The sequence below is a fragment of the Chamaea fasciata genome, unplaced genomic scaffold (genome assembly GCF_029207755.1).
Source record: "Chamaea fasciata isolate MVZ Bird 193981 ecotype frontalis unplaced genomic scaffold, bChaFas1.0.hap1 SCAF_28, whole genome shotgun sequence".
Classification (NCBI taxonomy): domain Eukaryota; kingdom Metazoa; phylum Chordata; class Aves; order Passeriformes; family Sylviidae; genus Chamaea; species Chamaea fasciata.
The window spans coordinates 5,511,778-5,527,356 of record NW_027094113.1 but is presented as its reverse complement, the minus strand read 5'-3'; the positions used below and the strand labels follow the sequence as shown (position 1 = coordinate 5,527,356).

The 15,579-nt window shown below is 46.7% G+C and overlaps 2 protein-coding genes across 5 annotated transcripts; both read right to left on the bottom strand.

Moving 5' to 3' along the window:
- Nucleotides 1–406: 406 nt before the first annotated feature.
- RAB8A (RAB8A, member RAS oncogene family) lies at nucleotides 407–6,165 on the bottom strand. Its single transcript, XM_066205638.1, has 8 exons — nucleotides 5,902–6,165; nucleotides 5,530–5,590; nucleotides 5,266–5,326; nucleotides 4,828–4,905; nucleotides 4,314–4,403; nucleotides 3,616–3,681; nucleotides 3,225–3,275; nucleotides 407–2,326 (listed from the first exon to the last, which is right to left on the bottom strand). Exons 1-8 carry the CDS (start codon nucleotides 6,059–6,061, stop codon nucleotides 2,234–2,236), a joined length of 660 nt encoding a protein of 219 aa, XP_066061735.1. The 5' UTR covers nucleotides 6,062–6,165; the 3' UTR covers nucleotides 407–2,233.
- A 130-nt stretch (nucleotides 6,166–6,295) lies between these two features.
- Nucleotides 6,296–15,291, bottom strand: TPM4 (tropomyosin 4). 4 transcript variants are annotated; one of them, XM_066205634.1, is made up of 9 exons: nucleotides 15,012–15,287; nucleotides 12,897–13,022; nucleotides 9,638–9,771; nucleotides 9,249–9,366; nucleotides 8,753–8,823; nucleotides 8,458–8,533; nucleotides 8,102–8,164; nucleotides 7,953–8,022; nucleotides 6,296–6,707 (listed from the first exon to the last, which is right to left on the bottom strand). In XM_066205634.1, the coding sequence occupies exons 1-9, from the start codon at nucleotides 15,123–15,125 to the stop codon at nucleotides 6,625–6,627; spliced, it is 855 nt and encodes a 284-aa protein (XP_066061731.1). In that variant the 5' UTR covers nucleotides 15,126–15,287; the 3' UTR covers nucleotides 6,296–6,624. The 4 variants fall into 4 exon arrangements, with proteins under 4 accessions (XP_066061731.1, XP_066061733.1, XP_066061732.1 ...); XM_066205635.1 differs by lacking the exon at nucleotides 6,296–6,707 and adding an exon at nucleotides 7,197–7,434 and having other exon boundaries at nucleotides 15,012–15,291; XM_066205636.1 differs by lacking the exons at nucleotides 12,897–13,022; nucleotides 15,012–15,287 and adding an exon at nucleotides 11,792–12,008.
- Between the last annotated feature and the right edge of the window lie 288 nt (nucleotides 15,292–15,579).

The following is a 15,579-nucleotide window of genomic DNA, read 5'->3' as shown; positions in this document are numbered from 1 at the left end:
CAATACCATCCTTCATGTTTTACCCACTTGTAAATGAATATGGTTTGCTTTCCCATCTTGAAATGAGTTATTGATACAGTCCACAGGCAAGAACCAGCATCATGGCAGACCCATGATATCAGATCAGATAAACCACCAATTTTTCCAGTCACTCTGAAAAATAAATCTGGCTCAGCATCTGGCTGTATAAAGCATAAGATAGATGCAAGACAATCCACAGTTATTAGTATGCCAGAAGCAAATTGTTACACAGTTATGGAGGAAATTCAGCCTGTCTTATCATCAACCCAGTTGAGCCTCAATCATTTCTTGAAGCACACACAAACTCTTTAAAAACATTCTTAGCTCAAGACAGAGACGCTGCTTGTCAAGCCTACAGGTCTGTGTTAACTACACTCTGAAGCACACTGTCTAGAAGCCTCCTCAGTAACTTAACATGGTTTTATCCTACAAATACATCTGTGTCTAAATCCACTACAGGGCACGTTCATCAAGTCCTGCTAAAAAGCCAAAAAAAAGTAAACAAAAAACCAAACCATCATAAGGTTCCGGTTAGAGGAAAGCTTTAATCAGGACAGAGATCATCTGAATGCATCTAAAATGCATTTTTATAAACCAGTAACTTACACAGTGAAATCTTCTTCCATTTTAGAACAGGCAGTATTCCTATTGGGCCCAACTGCATGCTGCAGATTTATACAGTTTAATTGTGAATCCAGCAGATATTTAACTACAGCAACACTTACTAGTGCTACTCTGAGGCCCAGAGTTCAATACCACAAACTTGAAGAAAACAAAACTGGTGAGTAAATTCAACTTCAAAATCAACTTTATTTTACCCTTAAGTGCAGTTGTCAATGTAAACAAAGCATGTTTCAGTTCCAGCGAGCTGCAGGACACAGCTGGGGTGTTCCCTGTGGCAGGTACACCATCACTGCCATCCCCTGGCAGCAGCCTCAGAAGCTGATGCTCTTACTGGTCCTTTTGTCAGTCTAATCCAGAGTCAGGCTGACCTGAGAGCAACACCCACCGAGGAGCTGCACTTGGCTCTTGCATTTCACACATGGGAATGTACTGAACTGGGTTTGTGGGAATGAGTAACACAGACTGCTCCTGTGAGGACTGGACATGCACTGACACACGCTGGGAACAGGCTGTTGCTGCCTGACGGCTGCAGTGACCAACACCCAGCAGCAAGGCCAGTCTCAGTCTCAGGGAGTCTCTTTTCAGAAAGTGTTCTGGTGTGCAACATTTATTTGCATATGTGAGCAAGTGTGCTTGGGAACACACAACTGGGAGTAGTGCAGTATGTTTCCTTGTCATGACTTAGAACTACCTACTGTGTCATGATAGATCTGGAGTCATTCCCAGCTGGAGAGTGGTAAAGCCACCTATTGTAAGGTGACAGATTTTGTGTAAGTGTCCCTGCCTGACCCTAGTTCTCCAAAAACAGATGAGAGATCATCTGTACAGGACTTAGCTCCTGTTAAAACACGTCTGCATGTCTGGAGTACTTAATTAAGCACAGTCAAGTCTAACATGAATGAATTACGAATGGAAAGGACCCATTCTATTTACAGCACACATTCTTTTTTAAAAAAAATAGAGATTTCTTTGAGGACAATTTTTTTAAAACTTCAATTGTACTTGTGGATTGTCTAGAGTAAGACAATAAAGTAAAGCAACACAACTGAGTAAGAGACAGGCAGGTAAAGGAGTTTATCTGTAGTAGTAAAGAGGTGGAGCTGCAGAAAGCTCCCTTGTACCTCCTGGGAAGGCATCAGCCTGCACTGCTCACCTCGGTGCATTTCTGGGATGGTCTCATGCCACTGTTCTGCAGCTACACACTGGATATGCCCGTGTACCATGTATGCACACCTGTACTTTATTAACAGTGGCATTTAAATTTCTTATTTTGATCGTAACTTCATCTTTCTAAACTGCATACGTGACAGATACGAATAGAGATTGAAGTCTGTCAGCAATGGTGCTGCATCCCAGGTCACATGTGATCAGTTCTTCCCCTGCTAGACAATACACATGCCCAGTGGCATTCTGACAAAAATAAACTTGTATCATCTCCAAAACTGAAGAGTCAGACAATTACCAAAATAAACCATTTCTTATTCAGATGGTCACAAAGTGACAAGGTACGTTGGGAGCACTAAGTCCACAGAAAGAGGAAACCTCACTTAGCACAGGCACAGTCCAGCTCAGATTAAGGCCATGTCCCTCACAGAAGAACACATCGGAAAAAGCTGCTTTTCTTTTGCTGGTCTTGTGTGATTTTGACTCCCTGGTTGCTGCCTTGAGGACTATTGCCTTCCTGAAGATGGAAAGAATATCCAGTTACTTATTTATACTTTACAGATGCTTCCATCCATACTTCATCTGGCCATTCTGTTGAACCAAGCCTGACATACACAGAAACCTTTCCCACTATCAATAAGAGGCTTCACTCATTCATCCAAGTCTTATACTACCCACGACAAAAAACTGGAGAACTGCATCTGCAGCTTTTGGCTTCAACCTGCTCACACTGCACCTTTGCCTCAGCTTCCATTAACTCCAAGACAGCTGAGATTAAAAACCAATAAATTACAGGGCATGTCTGGCTCTTGTTGAAAGGCCTAGGAATCGTCAGCAAGACTCAAAATATCCCACCGCATCAATTCATGTCTGGTCACATGAAGGTGGAAATATCAGTAAGAGTAGAAAGAACATTCATTAGCTTCATTTCAGAACCCTAAGGAACAATCCAACATCATTATGCACTTATTTGTTGTAAAAAGACAACCCAATTTTTCTTAGGATATTCATGCAAAGATTTTCCAAAACCATTAATTCTTTACCTATTCTTAAATGGTTTGAAGTTTCTACCTCGAAGAATGATGTGTGCCTCCTCTAATTTATGTGATTTTCAGACTGCAAGAGTGAGAAATGTCATTAAACTGCTCTACCCGTCACCTGACTTTTGATAAAACAAATAACAAATAATCCTATTTAGAAAACCTCAACCATTGCAGCTAATTCCTGAAATGCAGACAGCCAATGTCAGAGCATAGCTTGACAAACTAAAAATACATTTCTAGAACTTTCAGTGATCCTTCTTGAGAGACTATGATACATTTTTATACAGTGTGAAACAGTTCTTGCAATGTAGCTTTTGGTTTGCTTTTTTATTCCTATTTAAATCCAGCATGGATGAAGTCAAAGTTACTCACCAACTTCTTGTCCATTTTTGCTTTGATATCTCTTGCAAGAGTGAAAAATGCCTGTGACAAGTCAAACAGTTCAGTGTTACAGGGTAAATAAAATGTTTTCTAAGTTTTGTTTAGCAATAAGCTGCCTTCCCAAGTTTCAACATACTATAAAGGAATGTTAGGCTTTCAGTACTTTTCCTTCTGCTCCAGGTTTTAATGCTCCTTCTCTAGCTCCACAATCTTCTTTCTGAGCCCCACAGCCACAGCGGCTCCCCCAGCCAGACAAGTGCTTAACAACCCGTCTGTGGTACCCAACAACGGAGTTCTGCATCCCACCAGGATGGGCAACTGTCTCCGCTGCTGGTTTGCACAAAGAGGACAGTAAATACAAGAGAAAGGCTTAAGTACTTACATTCTCTATGTTTATATTTGCTTTTGCACTGGTCTCCATGAATTTAATCCCAAAACTTGCGGCAAGCTGAACAAAAGCAGATTGCACATTAGTTGAACAATTGCAGGAACAGCTCCAAACACAGCCCTGGGCACAGCCTCTGTCCCTGCTGCCACCAGTCAGTGGAGTTGGGGATTTACTCATGCAGAACAATTTGCAAAAATTAGGAACTGAATCTCACTGCAATTGGCATCTGTTCTCACTGGATTTGCTCTGCTCTTTTACACTCTGAACACATTTTAACTTGCTCTTTTTCATTTGTTTCTTGCATAGATACCTTGTCAGTCTCATAACCACAGTGCAGAAAAAAACCTCTGCCCCGACTAAGTAACACCTAACATCAGAAAAGACAATCCCATCTACCTTGTCTCAGTGGCTTTCAGCCAAAACAGACATTTTCTCCATGTTCAACTCTAGCATCTTTTTAGAAAAGTGCCACTCGTTGCCTTGCATCTGTTACATAAGTCACAAGAATCCTTAACACAGGTTCTGCTTTCGATCCCAGTGGGGAAAAGCATTGCCATGACAGCCTGGGGAATGTTCAGACATTCCACTCAGGAACACCACTGTGGTACCATGGCAGCATGCAGACAATCATCAGTGCCGTTTTTAGACTCTGAAAAGCCTAAGTCAAAATACATGGAAGCCACGGCACTTACCTTCTCCCCTTGCTCTCTAGAGACTTGTCTTTTGTCATTTGCATCACATTTGTTCCCCAGGATCATTTTCTCAACATCTGGAGAGGCATGCTGAGACAAACATAGACCAGAGACTTGGCCTTGGCTTTTGTAGATAAACATTGTCAGACAGATGAGGCACCCATGGAGCACCCAACACAGAGATGCCAGTCCTGAGAATCTTCCACAGATTCCCAGGCCCCCCCAACCCCTCATCCCAGCATGTTACCTGCACCATGGCAGTTGTTGGATCAATAGCTGTGGCAGGAAACCGCCCATTAGGTGCCCTCAGAAGTACAGAGGCTACAGCCCTCACAGCAAATTACTACCAGCCAAGGTATTCCAGAAGCTATTACTGATTTCCATCCCACTTACCTTCCAAGTACCCTGCAGCACATGATGAAATGTAATGCTTCTGAAGCAATTAGGCTTCAATTACTTTCAGACGAAGAAATGACACCTTAAACAGTCAGTAATAAGTAAAGAGTAAAATTACCTCTTCAATATTTCTCACCCAGTTCCGAATATTTTCAAAAGACTTTTCATTGGTGATGTCATACACTAACATAATGCCCTAAAAGTAAAGAAAAAGATTGTTTCAGCAGGAATTAAAGATTTATCTACAGCAGAGAAGAGCAACCCAACAGTGGCTATTTTTAACAACTGGCTCCCAGTTAATGCCAGTGAGATAAGGTGTGCAGGACATGTATTAATAGAGCAAAACACGGAGGAAGCTGCCTTTCCAAAGTCCCGTATCATCCCAGCACAGCTCCAGCACCACTCGGAGCAGGGGCACAGCTGTGAGTGCCCAGCCTGGCAGACCACCACTCTGGAGAGGGTCAGCTGTGAGCGTTCCACGTCAGACCCCGCTGACCCGACCCACCCAGCTGGGTTTATCACGACCCCTGTCACAGGATCACCGATTTGCCCCTACCATGGCTCCCCTGTAGTAGGCGGTTGTGATGGTCCGGAATCGCTCCTGCCCGGCCGTGTCCCTGGAACAGACAGAACACGGGGCTCACGCAAACCACCTCCAAGTTAACACTAGCAAAAGATTTAAATGAATTTGAACCAGTCTTCAGAACACTACAACCACTTTTTGGGTTCTATGATATCATAAACTACTGAACAGCATAACTGGATACGCACACCACAGAGCTCCAGCCATCAGGCGCCCACTGCAGCAGAGAAGCCTTACCAGATCTGCAGCTTGATTCTCTTGCCATCGAGCTCTATCGTTCTAATTTTAAAATCGATACCTGAAAGGAGAACCAATCACTTTACTCAGGATTCCTGCCGAAAGGTCAAATCCAACGGCTTTCCCTTCAATTGTGCTGCTCAGTTCCACGTCCCCAGTGCTCCCTCCCCGCTCCTCCCCAGCAGCACCGGCCGGCTCCCAGATCCCCGTACAGAGTCCCCCGCCACGGCAGCGAACCCGCCCCTCCGATCCCGCGGCCCGAGGCCGGAGCCGCCGCCAAACCCCGAACGGGACGAGCCGCCGCCGCCCCCGCGGGACCCCCGGGCGGGCCGGTGTGCAGCGCAGCGAGGCGCGGTCCCGGCCGGCGCTCACCGATGGTGGAGATGAAGGTGGCGTTGAAGGCGTCCTCGGAGAAGCGGAACAGGGCACAGGTCTTGCCCACGCCCGAGTCGCCGATCAGCAACAGCTTGAACAGGTAGTCGTAGGTCTTCGCCATGTTGGTGGGCACCGGCCCCGTCCGCCACACGCTCATTGGCCGAGCCCAGCGGAGAGCGCACGGAGCCGGCACGCCATTGGCGGGCGGCCTTGACCCGGGTGTGAGCGGAGCTGCAATTGGCTGTCGGCCCCAACGCCAGTGACCCGTCACGTCCGGCCAAGGACGGGAGGGGCCGGCCGGTGACATAGTGACGTCACGCTCGTCACTGCCCGCACCGTGACGTCACGCCCCCGAGCAGCAGCGGTACAAAAAGCCGCGAAGAGCCCTCGGTACTTTGAGAAATTGTTTAATATGAAACGGCAGGGACGGGTGCCCGCGGAGGTGGCGCCACCGCTCGGGTGCAGCTTCTACCGAGGTTTATATGAAAGGACTAAGGAACCGTGAGGAACAGCCAGGCACGGGACAGGCAGCAGCCCGGGGCGGCGGGGCCTCCCCGGGCTCTCTCGGGTTGAGGTGGCCCCGAGGGATGCCCAGAGGCTGTCGTGTGGCTGTGCTGGTCATAACTTAATTGGCTTTTCCAGGATAGAGAGAGAGAAAGGAGAGAGGAAGGATGAAGGGACAGGGCTGGTGCCTGTTGGGTGCTGTCAGCTCTGCGCCTCTCATATACAGTTCAGTTCATTTAGCGTCTGGTCCAGTGTCTGGTGCAAGCCCAAGTTCTCCTCTTTGGCTTGAGCAAGTTTTTCTGGTGAGAAAGAAGAAAACCATGAGATTTAAATCACATTATTTTATAGCCTTTTCTCTTTAAATAAAATCTGGGGTAACTTACCCTCATATTTAAGACACCTTTACAGCTGTATCATCAAAATGGGGCCAATTTTTTGTAACTGCTGTCCTTAAGGGAGGTTTTTGGACATGCCATGTAATGTGAAAGACCTGTGTTTTAATGTGTCATTGTGTCATTTATAGGACACATCCTGCTGGACTGGACTGGAGGTTTTCTTGGACTGGAGGTTTTTAACTAGGCTGGTGGAGCACAAGTGAACACTGAGTGCACTTAAAACTTTTCGCTGATGCCTGCATTCCTGGGAACACTAAAAATCAAGTGTTTGCCAGAGCCAGGTCCTGCCCCATCCGGACCATGTCTTGCCCAACCCCACATGAGGAGCTGAATGTGTTTTCACCAGTGTATTTGAGGTGATTTATTATGAAGTAAATCCTGAAAGATGAAAGGTAGAGTAATCGTGTTTTATTGAGCTCAGTTCCCACAGAGGTGGAAGGGTTGCTTGTGGAAGTGGCACGGGAGTGACAGGGATTACAGGCAAGAAAAGCTTGAGAAGCACAGTGAGTGGGAGCCCCCTGCGTCCCCACACAAGGGCAGGTCACAGGTCACAAAGAGGTCATATCGTTGAGGGCATGGTCCAGCTCCTCACTGATGGCTTTGTACTTCAGCTTCTGAGCGTAGAGCTCATCTGTCAGTCACGAGGGCAGCAGGAACAGGCCAGCAAGAGATGCAGGGAAGAGGCCACAGGAGGAGAACGTAGACAGGCAAAAGGCAACAGCAGCCAAAGGAGATGGGGAGGAAAACGAAAGAAGAAAACAGAGGCGTAGTTGAGTATCAGAAGGAAAGCAAAATACCCACACAGCTGCCTGGTCAGAAGTTTCACCTATGTGAACTTTTTGTCTTTTTGTAATCTCACAATTATTTTCCAGTAAGCAGATTAAATAGGGTGGGGATCTTGAGCCCTTGAGTCCCTCTATTTGTAAGTTGGCCAAAATCAGGTCCCTGTTACGAACTTTATGAAAGAAAACCTTTTTCAGGAGAACTTCCACCACACAGGGCAGGTGCCCAGTGGACACATCACACCAATCTTCCAATATGCCTGACGAGTGCTGCTGTTCTTTCCCAATAAAATGCACCATCCACTCCCAGAATGTGTTCTCTGACTTGAAACTGACCACTTTTAAAGAATCTTGAGTCATTCCATACCTTCCAGGTCATCAATAGATTTTTCCAGTTTGGCGACAGTTCTCTCTGCAAATTCCGCACGAGTTTCAGCCTAAAAAAGTTGAAATAGCATCAGTGGATGCTCCTCAAAAGATTATGCCCAAACACAGTTTGGGGATGGCCAAACTTACTTCTTTCAGCTTGTCAGAGAGAATCTTGATTTCTTCTTCATATTTATCTTCTTTTTCCGAGTACTGTGAAAACAATAAACACTTTTTAATGGAAGTTGTAGCAACAATAATAAATGTTTATGAAACTGTGACCTATTTATAAGCACTCTTCCTTTTACAACAGCTGCAAACACCATTTCCGTGCTTTTCTCTTCTCCCCCAGACCTTCAGGCTTGTTTGAGCAGAACTGATGGAGTGATATCCACAAGCAGGCAGGTAAAACCTCTCATTTGCTTTATATTTCTGGTTTATTTCTATGAATTCTATTTAAAAGTTTTGGCTTTGCCCATATCCTTTAGTTTACTGAAAGAACCAACCTTTTCAGATTGAGCTTCCAAAGATTTGAGGTTGTTTGTGACGTTCTTTAACTCCTCTTCGAGGTCACTACATTTCCTGTAAGGGGAAAATAGAAGAATGAATTAGTAGTGTTCCTGTTATGATTTGGAGTCTAAAAAATACAAGGGAGGAAGTAATTAAGTCTAAAAGAAGAAAACCAGGTATATAGTGTACAAACAAACTTTTCTACAAGTACTGACTACATGCCTGCTGACCAGGAGATTTTTTTAATGAAATGTAGTGTTGATCTTCACTGTATTCTAAAAAGTTACTCACACTTCAGACACCTCTGCACGCTCCTCAGCTCTTTCCAGTTCACCCTCCAAAATAACCAGTTTACGGGCAACCTGTAAAAAGACAACAGCTGTGTCAGGCCAGTCTATAGTTCACAGAGTCGCAGCATGGCTTGGGTTGGGAGGAACCTCAAAAGCTGTCTAGTTCCATCCCCTGCCACAGGCTGAGACACCTTCCTTAGAGATTTCAAAAAGCACTCAGAAGTAAGTGCCCTGTTCCTGCTTCCTCTGGAATAAGGAAATTAGGTTAAAGCATACACCCACAGATGTAACAGCCCTTCCCAATTAGTTTGACTTTGCAGTATTTTTAGCATGAGGTACCTAAGATGCTGCAAATCACTATTAAAATTCCTCCTTGTTGGGAACATTCCAAGGTTGAAGCACCACCCAGTGCCAACTGAACAGAGGGACTAAACTGAGGAGTCATGTTATTGTTCATGGCTCTCCTGTACGTTTCACTGTTTCCTTCTCCCTTTTACCTCCTCATACTTGCGGTCGGCTTCTTCAGCAATGTGCTTGGCCTCCTTCAACTGCATTTCCTGAATTTCCATTTTCTCTTCATCTTTCATCGCTCTGTTCTCAATAACCTTCATTCCTCTGCAGAAGTCAAAGCATGTTTAATGTAGAAGCATTTTGGTACTTGTATCTCAACTTCAGAAGGTGGAATTTGGTATTTGTAACCCAAAAGTGGCTCATTATGACCATTGTGTTCATCAAGGCCAATGGAATTACCCAATCAAGCTTGTAAAAAAGTTTCAAGTCTCTGACTTGCAGGCGACATTAGCACATGCAGACACTAAATTACCCAAGAATATTTTATTCATATATATTCATTTTTTTAACAACAGAAAATAAAAAAGGAACATACCTCTCGCTCTCATCTGCTGCTTTCTCAGCCTCCTCCAGTTTCTGCAGGGCTGTGGCCAGTCGTTCCTGGGCACGATCCAACTCCTCTTCCACGAGCTGGATGCGTCTGTTCAGAGCTGCCACTTCACCTTCAGCCTGCGTGAAAAAACCGCCCAGAACGGGGTTACACAGGCCACTTGCTGCTGGCAAATGCTCCCAGCTAATCAGTTTCCTTAAAACTGCAACAGCATCTCCCTGGGACATGCAGGGGAGCTCAGGGGCCCTCCTGCCTCTGCTTTTTTGTTTGCTTAAACTGTGGCATGTCAGGAATGTCAAGGTATGGAGTGTGTGCTTGTCCTTTCTTTTTTTAATGGCACTTATCATTCCTGCCACACAAAAAGGAACTCTACAGGATTTCAAATCGATATTTTTGGAGCACTTCACAGGGCTGCATCTATCTAAACTTAAAAAATGAACTGTTTCCACGATGGCTTAGTTCCAAAACCTTCACCGTTGATTTCTCTGCCCTTGGTTCCAGTGACACCCTGTCACAGCTCACTGTGAAGTTTGAGCCAGTTCTTGATCCATTCTGGCTCCCGAGCCTGTAAATGCTGTAGAATCTATGTGGTCAGCTGGGCACAGACAGTGGCCTCAGCATGGCAGAGTCAGGCTTCTTTTTGGACAAAATTAGATAGAGTCTTAAAATAAGTTAACTTTGCTTCCTGTGGTACTTAAGGAATTAGGCAGGATGCATTTCTTAATAATAATATGTTTGTGTATTATTGAATAAACTACCCAGTAATTGGAACACTGTTAACGTACAAAAAATAGATTGGTTAATAAATGGAAGAGATTGCTGGGAAAAATGCTTGATACAGACAACATGGACAAACCAGTGTCCATACAGGCATTTATTAAGATATGGCTCCTTTAATTGCATGTTTTTGAAGGAAAAGAAAGCCCTGCTTTAATAACTGCCAGGCTTGTGCACTTTATTGTCCTCAAATCTGAGAAGGATTGCCATATACAAGATGAACATTTCTTTTTTCCAAACACTTTTACAGGATATAGACCCTGGAGGGGCGACCGTTTTATGCTTTATGTTAAAACACTTTGGGAAAAAAAAAAAAAAAAAAGAAGTGTTCTGCTGCAGCTTAGCAAATTTGGTCACTGACCACTCCTAAGCTGGAGGAAGTGGTTTCCATTCACTTCTGAGCCATCTTGGAAAGGAGTTCAGTGGCTGATCCAAATGGAAGCTGACCCAGGATTCCTCTAGTCATAAATTATCCAACATTTCATCTGTTTTTACCCAGTGCAGTGTTTAGCTTCCTGATTTGTACACAAGGCATCGATCACGTACAAAACTGGCATCTGTTCTGTGGCAGCAACTCCTTCCACTAGACAGGGTACTTTTAAGTCACACTTCAATTCAGCAAGATTCCAAAGCTATGGAGCCGGAGCCACTGGGAATCTGGGGTGAGCCTGGCTCCACCTCTCCCAGCAGCAGCCCGCAGTCCTTATACGGTAAAACTAACTCGCTGACATGTGATAAAATAGCAGGAAGATGCCGGGAAGGCTGATCGCACACAAATCTAAGTGAAACCAGCTGTCCAACCCCGGGAGAGCCGCACGCTAGCGGAGAATTCTCATTTCTCTGTGAAAACCAGGACGGAAAGTTATTTTTCAGCAGTTCGGACATTTCCCAGCTGTGCTGAAGCCAGCGGTGCGGCGCCGAGAGGCGGGAACTCCCCGCTCCGTGTCATGCAGCGCTTTTCCCTAATTAAACAGCCATTTCCTACTAAACTCTCAACCGCTCCCCAGTGCCCATCGGTGCTCGAACGCCTTTTCCGCAGGAATGGGCCCCAAAGCGCGATAAGCGGCGGGCGCCGGGGCCGAGCAGCCGCCGCGCCCGGCTCCCCCGCGGGACGGGCCGGGATGGAGCGGGCGCGGCGCTGCGGCAGCGCCGGCGGCTCCCGCGGGCGGTGAGTGCGGAGCGGAGCGGAGCGGAGCAGCGCGGGGACAGCCGAGGGATGGAGGCAGCCGGCGGCCAAGCCGTCCTCCCGCAGCGGGGAAGAGCCGGGCGCGCCCCAGCGAGAGAGAGCCAGAGACAGGAAGGAAGGAGCAGCCCGGGAGAGAGCGACCGAGAGAGGCGAGCAGGCAGCTCGGGCGGTCTCACTTTCTCCCGCAGGTCCCGTTCCAGGTCCAGCTCCCGCTGGAGGACCTGGGCGCGATCCTCCGCCTCATCCGCCTGTTGCTGCAGGCACTGGATCTTCCTCTTGACGGCTTCCAGGGAGCTCGGCGCGGCCATGGGCGCGGCGCGGACGGCGGGCTGGGCGCGGAGGTGCTGCACGTGGCGGGCCCGCGCCTTTCAATGGCCCGGTGACGTCACGCGGCTGGAGGTGGAGGGGTGACGTAGGCGGAGGAGCCGCGCGGGCACGGCCGGGCCGGGGCCGCCCCGCTCGCTCCCGCTCCCTTCGGGGCCGCCCCGCTCGGCCCCGCTCCCACCGGGGCCGCCCCGCTCGCTCCCGTTCCCTTCGGGGCCGCCCCGCTCGGCCCCGCTCCCACCGGGGCCGCCCCGCTCGCTCCCGCTCCCTTCGGGGCCGCCCCGCTCGGCCCCGCTCCCACCGGGGCCGCCCCGCTCGGCCCCGCTCCCTTCGGGGCCGCCCCGCTCGGCCCCGCTCCCACCGGGGCCGCCCCGCTCGGCCCCGCTCCCTTCGGGGCGCGCAGCCCCCGCAGCCGCGCTCCCCGCGCCCCCGGCCCCCCAAAGGGGAGCTTTGCACGCCGCTGCCGGGCCCTGCCCGCCCTTCGTCACTGCCACAACGGGGCGGGGTGCGGCGGGGAGCCTGGACCGGCCTTTAACCCTGCCGCGGGGATGAAGGCAAAGGGCATCCTTATGCCACGGCATAGTTCTGCTGCCGTCCCATTTCCCATCAAAAGTCACCATTTTGTTTACTTCTATTAAAGGAGATGTCTCCTTTCCTAAAGGATTCCCATCTGTCTCGGGCGGGGACAGAGGTCCTCCAGGGTCCCATCAGAGGGTCCCACCAGGTCCCCTCCGGGTGCCCATCGAGCCTCAAGTGGTGCCGGCTCCCGGGGGCAGCTGCGTGTGCCATGGTCTCGGTGCAGAATAGCCCTGCTCCCTTCAGCAGAGGGGAGAGGAAATTTAAACCCTGCACGTAACCCCGCCTTTCTATCCCCCGGCAAAAATGTGCATGACCAGTGAAGTGCATACAAAATACACAGAGCAGAGTTACAGGCAAGTGTTAGCCATGGATACATACATCAGTGGCCTTCTTCTCAGCCTGCTCCAGTTTTTCCTGGGCATCTTTGAGAGCCTCTGAGTACTTATCCAGCTCATCTTCAGTTCCTTTCAACTTCTTCTGCAGAGCTACCAGCTCATCCTCTACCTTTCAAGAGAAAAAAAAACCCACAGCGAGCATACTGAAGTGAGCATAACTGTAGTATCAGCTACAGAGTTACAGTTGAATATGATAAAACCACTCTTTACTATTTGTTTTACCCAATATAGCATACAAAAAGCCACAAAAGACCAGGTCAAAGTTCTGCTGGTGACAGTAGTCTGAGAATGACAGGTAGCAGTTGCCAGGGAAGGATCATTAAAAACATGTCATCCTTGAACTACGTTGCCTACCACCACACACACGGGATCTGGTTTAATACAGAACTTAGTACAAGCCCTTTTTCACTTCACTTTTTTTTTTGGACATCCTGAAACAGTTTGCAGCATAATTATAGATGTTCTAAAATTATGTCATTTAGTGTTTGTTCAAACACTATTACCTGGTGATTTTTTGGGAAGCTTTTCAATTCCTGTACAGCTGAAAGGAATTAGTTGTCCTTCCTTAATGATCTTTGTGTGTGGTTCAGGACATTTCAGCCCAAATGAGATACTCTGGATGTGGGAGGGAACAGGGCTGGCCTTGCTATAGGTGGGACTCGGTGACCTCGGGAGGTCCCTTCCAGCCTGGACTCTTCTTTAACTGTGGCTCAACACCATATGCTTCATTATACAATGAGGGTCAGACTCCTCCATACCATATAAATCCATATTGTTCACTAGAATGGTGCTATTTATAACCTGCTGGGAGACTGTTTAGTGACAAACTGTCTCATGCTCCCTGAAGAATTCACGTTATCAAAGGCTTGCTGCTGATAAGGGTGGGCCTGCAAACCCATCTGCTTCATCCTTTCATTTGCAACACAAAACAGCTCAGTCTGTTGAGACACTGATTTATCCATTTAGCTCCACCTTCACAGAAATTTACTCTATCAAAATAGTTTGTGTTTTGGTGTACTTCCTTCATTTTAGTTTCACTGGTAGTTTAAAAGACATTTTTGGTAGTGTGCTATTCTGGAATGTTGTTATATTGCAGACAGTAACCAGATAGTGTGAGAGAACTACAAACCTTGCTTGGATGTTCTAACAGAGGGGCAGTGAGCAGCATGAAGTAGATGCTGGCTTTGTATATGAATATTAAAGTAACTATTTGAGTGCTGTGCCCACATGAAAAAAGAAGCTGAAAAATTTGAGACAATTCAGAAAAGAGGAGTAAGATCAAAGATTTATTTTTCTAAAGAAGAAGGAATATTAGGCGAGATGAATGCTTATAACATATTAGAGCAGTGTAGAAGATGTAGAAGCAGCCAAATTTAGAGAACATAAAAGGGAAAGATGTGGTACTTTTACAAGAAGTGCTGTAAAAATGTGAATGTAGTCAGCTAACATTTCAAGATCATTCTGGAAATACTAAAGCGCAAATAGGAGACAGACACCCAAAATAAAGACATTGAAAAGCAAAAGAGTATGACAATGTTACCATTAGAATTCTGTTAAAAGAACAGCATTCAAATTAAGATATTTTCCATTATTCTTGACCAAAAAAATAAGAGAACATATCTCCTGTTGAGTCTCAGCTGGCACCTCTAAGGGGCACTCTCTGCACCAAGAACTTGAAGTGAACTATTAATTCACTTCAAGGAGAGGCTTAATTAATGTTTAGACACAGCCAACTCTATTAGCACTAGTCCTACAGGTGTCAGGGTTTACAGCTTTGATTTTAAATATGTAAAGACCTTTTGCATGGAATCAAAGCATGAGAAAATTAGGACAATTATGTAAGATTCAAGGAAACTTAGACAAAGTACTGTTAATAATCTGTGGATGATGTTAATTTTGGAAAGACTGAGATGGCTGAGAAGTTACAGCCTAGTCCTGGCTGTGCAAGAATAACAATAAGGCAAAAAACTTCAAAAGAAGATTAACAGAAAACTGACTTCAAATTATTTTGCTTTTTGACTCAGAATATTGCCACACAGTATTTTGTTACACTTCTTTCCACAGCACACACACAGCCAGTGATTTCATTTCCACTTACCTGCTTGCATTTGTCCTCAGCTGCCTTCTTATCTGTCTCAGCCTGCTCTGCTCTGTCAATGGCATTCTCCTTGTCTAACTTCAACATCTGCATCTTTTTCTTGATAGCTTCCATTTTTGCTCAAGGACAGGCTGGATTTGTCACGCAACTAAAAGAATCTGATGAGTAAAATTTTAGATTTTTAACAGCTTGGACAGAGAAGGAGGTTGTACCCAGGCAAGTCACAGGGAAAATGAGCTACAAGTGGTTTTAGAGTGCTTTAAACCCAGAGCCCCCTGGACAAAACCCAGATCTATTGGCCTCTTCTCCGGTGTTCTATCCACAGCCTTTCTAAGGAATGAGCTGGAACAGACTCACTAGAGGAATCTTCCGCACTCCATCTCCTTATTTGGGTCCTGTTTTCTTAAAGAGAAAACTGTTTCCATTTTTAAGCTTCTGACAGTAGCAAAAGTGTTGACATATGAACACATGCTTGAAGAAAAGCTGATTAGCTCCCCTTTGTGTGTGCACAGCAATTAACCAACCCAGCGAGTCTTGGGGATGGCCTGCTTTCCTGGAATAATGGCAT

Excerpts from the sequence above, each read along its gene's own strand:
- TPM4 (XM_066205635.1), bottom strand. The coding sequence starts at position 15,125 with ATGGAAGCTATCAAGAAAAAGATGCAGATGTTGAAGTTAGACAAGGAG. Across the intron at positions 9,367-9,637 it reads GCAGCAGATGAGAGCGAGAG|AGGAATGAAGGTTATTGAGA; the intron begins GTATGTTCCTTT and ends TGACTTCTGCAG. Across the intron at positions 8,534-8,752 it reads CGTGCAGAGGTGTCTGAAGT|GAAATGTAGTGACCTCGAAG; the intron begins GTGAGTAACTTT and ends TTCCCCTTACAG.
- RAB8A (XM_066205638.1), bottom strand. The coding sequence starts at position 6,061 with ATGAGCGTGTGGCGGACGGGGCCGGTGCCCACCAACATGGCGAAGACC. Across the intron at positions 5,591-5,901 it reads CACCTTCATCTCCACCATCG|GTATCGATTTTAAAATTAGA; the intron begins GTGAGCGCCGGC and ends TTCTCCTTTCAG. Across the intron at positions 3,682-4,313 it reads CTAGAGAGCAAGGGGAGAAG|CTTGCCGCAAGTTTTGGGAT; the intron begins GTAAGTGCCGTG and ends GCTTTTGTTCAG.